Source organism: Monoraphidium neglectum (genome assembly GCF_000611645.1).
Source record: "Monoraphidium neglectum strain SAG 48.87 unplaced genomic scaffold scaffold01556, whole genome shotgun sequence".
In the NCBI taxonomy this organism is placed as follows: Eukaryota; Viridiplantae; Chlorophyta; class Chlorophyceae; order Sphaeropleales; family Selenastraceae; genus Monoraphidium; species Monoraphidium neglectum.
Window position 1 is genome coordinate 5634 of NW_014012072.1, and position 7262 is coordinate 12895.

The following is a 7262-nucleotide window of genomic DNA, read 5'->3' on the forward strand; positions in this document are numbered from 1 at the left end:
ATCGCTGCCCGTGCTGTGCTGGCGGCGCCTGCCCGCATGGCCCATGGACGCAAGGCCGCAGGCCCCCGCAGGCCCGGTATGGGCCGCGTTATGCCGCGCCCCGCCGCTGCAGCGAACGGAAACGGGGTTTCGCAGGACAGGCAGCCGCAGCGGCCCGTCCTGATCTTCAACCCGGTCGCCGGCCAGGAGGCCGCCACCGACATGCTCGGCCGCATCGCCTTGCGGCTTGGCAATCGGTTCCCTCAGCTCACCATAATGGTGACGCAGCCGGACGTGCACGCCGAGGCGCTGGCGCAGCGCGCGCTGGAGCAGGGCGCCGACCTCGTGGTGGCAAGGTGCGGTTGGAGCGGTTGGTCCGGCGGACGAGATACAGTCGCGCTCGCTGGAGCGCTGTTTAGATGGTCACTGGAGGGGGCTGAGCATGGCACAGCAAGTGCGCGAGTGTTGAATGCTTTGTTACTTCAAATGATGGGCTAACGGTTGAGTGCTTTGTTACTTCGAATGATAGGCTCCCGGTTGACCGGCATGTGCGTGCACAAATTTAATGTGCAAGTGAGTGTGCCCGCCAGGCTGGTTTTGCAGTCTTGCATGGATGCTCACCCCCTCCCCACGCATTCAACTTCACTCCCTGCCCCTTTCACCCCCTCCCTCGCGCGCAGTGGAGGCGACGGCACGATCGCGGCGGTGGCCGGTGTGCTGCGTGGCTCTGGCGTCCCGCTGGGCATCGTACCCCGTGGCACTGCCAACGGTGCGTTAGAAGACATTCGGCACGTTTTTCGCACCCAGGGTGGCCTCGCGCCCTTTTTCTCGCTGCGCACGCTGCCGTGATGCACCCAGAGTGGCCCCACTGCCCCCGCCTCTCAATCGTATTTAAGCAGCTTTTCAACCCTGGCATCCGCGCATCAACCCACCAGGCTTCTCTGTCGCCCTGGGCATCCCCACACACCTGGATGACGGCGACGAGTTTGCCGAGCGGGCGTGTGACGTCATCACAGACGGCCACGTGGCACTGGTCGACATGGCGCTGGTCACCACCTCCGAGGTGAGGGCTTGGTTTCAGGGCCGCGCCACAGCGGCACCCAGCCCACCAGGCACGCCGTTATCATGCAATCTCCCTGTGTTTGCCCTCTCCTCTTCGCTCTGTTGATCTCTTACAAGCGTTAACACCGCTCGCTGCTCGGCCAAGGGCCATTAAACATAACACTGTGGCGGGCGGCTGGAGGCAGCTCTGGAAAAGAGGGCAGTTTTAGTAATTACTTGACGAAGCAGCCGGTCCAGCAAGCATCGTCGGATCGGCACGCCCACAATCTGGGCCCCTTCCTCCCGCCCTGCTCTCCTGCCCTTGCCCCCGCAGGCCACCGACGTGCCCTGCATCCTGCTGACCGGCGTGGGCTTCGAGGCAGAGGTGGTGGAGGGTGCCGACCGCTCCATGAAGGACATGCTTGGCGTTGCCGCCTACATCATATCCGGCGGCGCAACCCTGCTCAAGGGCGGCGGCAACTTCCACGCCAAGGCGAGCGCGCCCCCGGCGGCGGCGCCGCGCTGACGTCGGTTGGTCGCGCACACCGCGAGGCGGAAATGCCTGCCCGCCTTACGCCCCGCCTTCCATCACAACGCACCCTTCGTGCCCTTGCTGGCATGCTGAAGCCCTGTTAGTTGAGTCACAACCACTCACCTGTGCACATCATCTGCCCCCCAAACCACAGATCACTGTTGACGGGGAGGTTCATGAGGGAGAGATCGGCGCCCTCACCATCGCCAACTCCGCGCCACCCACGTCTGTGCTGGCCCACGGCCACGTCGGGGACTGCATCCCTGATGGTGGGTGCGGCGGGCTCTGAGGGCCAAGGGGGCAGGAGCAAGGACCGACGCGCCAGGGCGCCGTGCGGCGGGGTGGATGCAAGCTCGTGCGGGGACCTTGCACACTGCAGGCCTCGCAATCTCGAGCGCCAGATCGCCAATCGCACAACAACCAAAACCCCGGCTGCCTGCCCTTGCGGCGGCGACGCCTGCGTTCGCCCCGCACACTTTGCTCTGTTACTCTGTGCCCGCCTTCCGCGCGGCTGGCCACGGACCGCGCAAACTGACGGCCGGCCACGCTTCATTCTACACGCAGATGGGCTCCTGGAGGTCGTCGGCTACGTGGCCAGCGACAGTACCCTGGAGAACTTCATGGGCATGACGCGGCTGGCGGTGCGCGTGATGATGGGCGACGGGGACGGCGACGGCAGCGCGCCCGTGCAAGACGAGGAGAGAGTGTTTGGGGGCCGGGCCAAGGAGATCATTGTTGAGACTGACCCACCACAGAAGGTGGGCCTGCCGCTGAGACTCGTGCTTGCACACTGCGGGCCGTGCTCGGCCGGGCGTTCAGCTCAAGCAGCAGGTAGTGCTCGTCGCTTTTGTTTTCCGGCCGGCCGGCCTGGCCGCGCCAATCGTGTCTGAAGCTCTGCTCGCGCGGCAACCTGCCTGGGCCATGCGCCGTGACCTGCCGGGCGAACATGTTTGCTGTCGGCCATGTCGCCTCGAGCGGCCCCCGCTCCCGTCACCCATTATTGTGCTCCATAACCCCTCCTCCTCGCGCCAACACATATAACACACACGCACATGCACACGCCCCTCAGGTGGTGGTCGACGGGGAGCTGCTCGGCACGACTCCGTTGACGGCGCGCGTTCAGCCGGCCAGCCTGCAGGTGTACGTGCCGCGCCTCGACCCAGAGGTGGCCGAGGCGCTGGGCAGCGAAGAGGAGGAGGGCGGCCCGATCAAGGGCGCCGCGTCGGCGGCGGCGGCCAGTGCGCCGCGCGCGACGACGGGGGTGGGTATGGAGGCGAGCGCGGCGGTGGAGGCGTCGTTTCAGGCGTTGGACCGGCAGAAGCAGGAGCAGGAGTGAGGGCAGCCTGTGTCGGTGGTGGTGATGTGAGCGGCGGGGACAGCGCGGAGAGCATTAGCCATGCCCTGCACCAGTGTGGGGGGCCCCCACCTGCACGGACCCGCCTGTGCCCCGGTTTGTCATTTTTGATCAGTGAAATATAATGAACTTTGGGGTCTTGATCCGTCAACAAACTCGTTCGCAAGCAACGCAGTGTTCGTACACTGCGGTGTGCTTGGTTGTATCCCTCAAGAGAATCCACAGCCAGTGCTGTGGCTGGTGTCAGCTCCTCGCCTTTGACCTCTCAAGCACGTGTGTGCATAATCGTGCATGTGTTTGTGCAAGTTCGTCTTGTAAAGCACACAAAACTCGGCGGACTCCAAGCTGCGTAGATAACCGCTGCATAGAAATGACCCAGCTTACTTTGACCGTGACGGACAGGCTGTGTGTGCACACCTGCATGAATGACATACAGCAAGCAAGTTTGAAACCGTTCGTTTTTAGGTGTGGGGCGCCAGGAATTGTGTCATGTGTGATGGATGGACTTTGGTGGCATCAGGAGCCGCTCACAGTCAACTGTAGGAGGAAGTGCGCGCCGGCCCCGCACAACGTGGTGAGCAATATGATCAATATATGGCTGCAGGGTGGGGAGTGCCCATTATGTATCACATGGCAGGTCCTGGCAGGTCTTTCAATGGGCTGTCAAGGGTCTCTCGGTTTTTCGGGTGCTGGGGCGCAGGCGGGGGTGTTACAAAGCTTCAAGACATGCCATAACCAACTGCTGACGCAAGTCCGGCGATCAGTTTGCAGTGCGACTCTGTATGAGATACTCACACTGTAAAACTATAAAATGCACGGCAGGTACCATATTGAACAATTTACACTCATTAAAGCTTGACGTTGCATGACTTCTAAGCAGCGGTGTCTGCTTTAGAGTCAGCGGGCCACCGGGTTGCCGCGTCGGCGTGGCCGAATGCGACCTGAGGTTCCAAGGGTTGCCTGTTCAGGCGCGGCGGCAGAGTGCATGCGCCACAATAAGCCAGGTGGAACGCTGCGGTACTCCTGAGTTGAAGCTGGGGCCGGCCACGGGCCAGGTAGCCGGGCCTTGTGGATTGATACATCCGCCAATGGAGTGCGGCACAGATGTTCAAAGTGGGCGTAGGAGTCCCCAGCCCCTCTCTCACCTGGGCCCCCCCGCCCCTTGCACGCCGCGCACATACCTTGACAGGCGGCGGCTGGCGCATGAGAGCGAGCACGGTCATGTTTGGTGGCGGCAGTTCTGCCCTGAGGAAGGCAATAAAGTTGCAATCCAGGGAGCGTCACGAGCTCTGCCTGCACCTTGCGGCCCGCCGTCACGTCCGGCTTGACATCCTCCGGAAGGGAGGCGGTGAGAGGGCAGCAAGGTTCTGGCCGATTTGCACAGGAAGGGCAGGATTATCGGGCAAGGCCCCCGCAAGGAATCATGCAGATTCCCGCCGCTGCTCGCGGCGGCCGCCCCCTCGCTGAGCCACCCAGGCTCCTTGCCTGTCCGTCTAGATCTATGTGAGCTGATCTGGATCAAAACCATTGCGGCAGCCCCCAATGTTGCACCTGGGTTTTGGGGTTGGTGCACAGCGCATAATACAGTTCCTTCTTGGACCCTGGCCATGACACGAGGGGCGCGAGGGCGGACTTTTTGCTCCAGAAGGTAAGCATGCAATCAACCAGGCCTGGGCCGTCCAACTGCAGGCGCAGGCGCAGGCACGGGCACGGGCGCGATGCCATCGATACTTGTGTGTTTGTATTGCATGTGCATGTGCACGTGCATGTGCATGTGCATGTGTGTGTGTGTGTATATGTGTATGTGCATGTATTTGTGTATGTGCATGTGTATGTGTACGTGCAGGTGTGTGTGTGCGTGTGTGTTGGGAGGGGATGGGCGCTGCGAATGTGCGTGGCGAAGAGGGCGCATGAGCGTGAGCGTGAGGGTGTGTGTGTGTGTGAGGGGGCTGGCGTGTGTGTGAGGGCACGCAAGCGGAAGGCGCGCAAGCGTGAGGGTGCTGCGCATGTACCTGCGCACCGCACTGCTGCGACGCGTCCGTGCCTCCCACCCCCCTCTCCCCTGCCCAGGCCCCCCGAGAACCCACCCACCCGTGCGCCCAGGTCCTCGCTGTCGTCGCCGTTGCCAACGGCGTCCGCCACCACCAGCCCTCCGTCCTTGCTACTGCCCCATCCATCGGCCCTGTTGTCATCGTCGTCGCCCCGTCGGAAGAATACCCTTCCGGGTGGACGGGGCACCAGGGGGATACGCCGCCGCAATAGCATGGCTGTCTGTGCAGCTGCACAACCGTGTACGGCTGAAAACACCTGGGCGTGAGGCGCGCAAAACCGCGCACAGTGTGCAGGACACCACCGCCAGGACCAGCGCCACTAACCGGGCTGCATCACGTTGACCCGCAGTACGGTATGGTATCGTACTTCCCTTACGTGATGATCAACGCGTGTCGATTTTCCATGTTCAGACGGCCTTTGGACAAGAACGATCTGGTCTTGTGGTGCTGTGGAGGAGGAACCCGCGAGGACTAGCATAATTCCGAAGCGAAAAAATTACCGGCACTGGACAGCAGATCATGGTCGAGAGAGATATTGACACCATCAATGCCAAGCTGGCCGAGCTGAAAAGCACGGAGCAAGGCCTCAAAGCCCAGCTCCGCCAGCTGCAGGGGGCAGCCGCAGAGGAGAGGGTTTGGGAGCAGCTGACAGCGCTGCATTGGGAGAGAGTGGCGCTGGTGAAGCAGAAAACGGCGCTGCGGGAGAAGGCAACTGCTCTGCTGCAGCAGGAGGTGTTGAGGCGGCAACGTCAAGTGCAGGAGCAGCGGCACCAGTTGTCCGCCCTGTCAGGTGGGCGGGGGGTTCCTCTGCAAATTACCGTCATGCACCCAGCACACCCTAGCGTACGCGACGCCGGGCATGTTGATTCAAAAAATCTGTCTGCATTTTCTAAGGTGCACCCCCTTTGGACTCACTACCCCATGTGTGCCGCTTGCTTGGGCCAATCCTTCTGTTCTGAGCAAGTGGGGCGTGCGGCCTGCAGCTGCATTTAAATGCTGCGGTTCTTGCGGAGTGCTTGTTGTCTTGCTTGCCTACAACATTCAGTACCCTCCCTCTGCACCCTCCACGGCTCCTGTTTGGGCTTCCTCCATTGCCCTGCAGCAGCAGAGGGTGAGTCGTGCACGCTCTTGCAAGGGCGCTCGCAGTGGTCATGCGCAACTTGCATCATTGTGTTGTGGTTAAGGCCCAAAGCAGCAGCAGTCCCGCATGTATTGTGATATGCCAGCTACTACTAGGCCACATGATACTGGCACCGCTGCTTTTGCAGCTCCGCTTTGCATGGACCTCCTCTGCACATCTTGAATGGATTATTCAATGCAACCAATCAATCTTCCGCCCCGCTCTGCTTTTTCGCCCATGCTACGCCCTTAACGGCTGCTGGTTTTCCCTTCCCCTGCACGCTTGCTGCCGTTCGTCCTTCGTGTCAATCACCTTATTCAATGTGCTGGTCACTTGCAGGAGGACAAGCGGCAGCAGCAGCAGCAGCAGCAGCAGCAGCAGCAGCAGCAGCAGCAGCAGCAGCAGCAGCAGCAGGTTAGGCGTTCCACATGACTGTGCTGAAGCAGTGGTGTTGCGTGGAGGGGAATGGTGATTATTGACGCGCGCGCATCTTGCAAGGGGTGTGGCATGGTGTTCCTACTGTTCCACTCGCGCGTTGCTGACAACCGAGTGCAGGTCAGGGCAGGTTGCGTCCGGCTTGGTTGCACCAATTGGCCATTGCTGCTGTGTTTCTCCCGCCATTTCTCCACCTGGCCACCTCCTACGCTGCCCAACCCTTGACAATCAGGCACGTTAGGAAGAGGAGCCCCAGCAGGTGAGGCTTACAGGCAACAACCAATATGTGTCAAGTGTCCATGTCCAGCTGAGAGGGGTCGCGCAGGCGCTTGGGTACTAGCAGGCGCTTGCAACGCGAAAACCTCGTTGTTGGTGCTTGACACTAGTGTACAGTCATCACACAACGTCAGTGCCGACACCACATGGCCTGCCGTCCTCTCTTGATCCCACCTGGCTGGTACCTTGGACTGATCACGCACGCCAGGTAATGATGACGTTGCCGAGTCGCTCACCGTCATGTACGCCTGGGCGTGCCAGCAACTGCACCACCTGCGCACAGCTTGGAGGAGAGGGTATATGAAAATGGATTCAAGCCAACTCGTGAGTTGTTCTCAATTTGGATGCTTTCTGTTCTGCACAATACGGTATGTTTGATTGCTGGCATTGCCGCACAACATGGTCATTGGTACTGCATTGTTCACAATCACCGACCTTGGTGGCTCCCCACGGCAGGCAGCGAAGCTTTTGACT

General features: G+C 61.1%; 2 protein-coding genes across 2 annotated transcripts; both read left to right on the top strand.

Annotated features, from left to right (window-relative positions):
- Positions 1-255: 255 nt before the first annotated feature.
- Positions 256-2888, top strand: MNEG_8281 (methylglyoxal synthase; the record flags this gene model as incomplete). Its single annotated transcript, XM_014043245.1, has 7 exons — positions 256-335; positions 660-748; positions 915-1042; positions 1355-1447; positions 1707-1821; positions 2117-2310; positions 2622-2888. The coding sequence occupies 7 exons, from the start codon at positions 256-258 to the stop codon at positions 2886-2888; spliced, it is 966 nt and encodes a 321-aa protein (XP_013898699.1).
- Positions 2889-5476: 2588 nt separating this feature from the next.
- On the top strand, positions 5477-5689 carry MNEG_8282 (hypothetical protein; the record flags this gene model as incomplete). The annotated part of the gene is made up of 1 exon (XM_014043246.1): positions 5477-5689. A coding segment is annotated over one exon (213 nt), but the record flags the coding sequence as incomplete, so codon positions are not given.
- Between the last annotated feature and the right edge of the window lie 1573 nt (positions 5690-7262).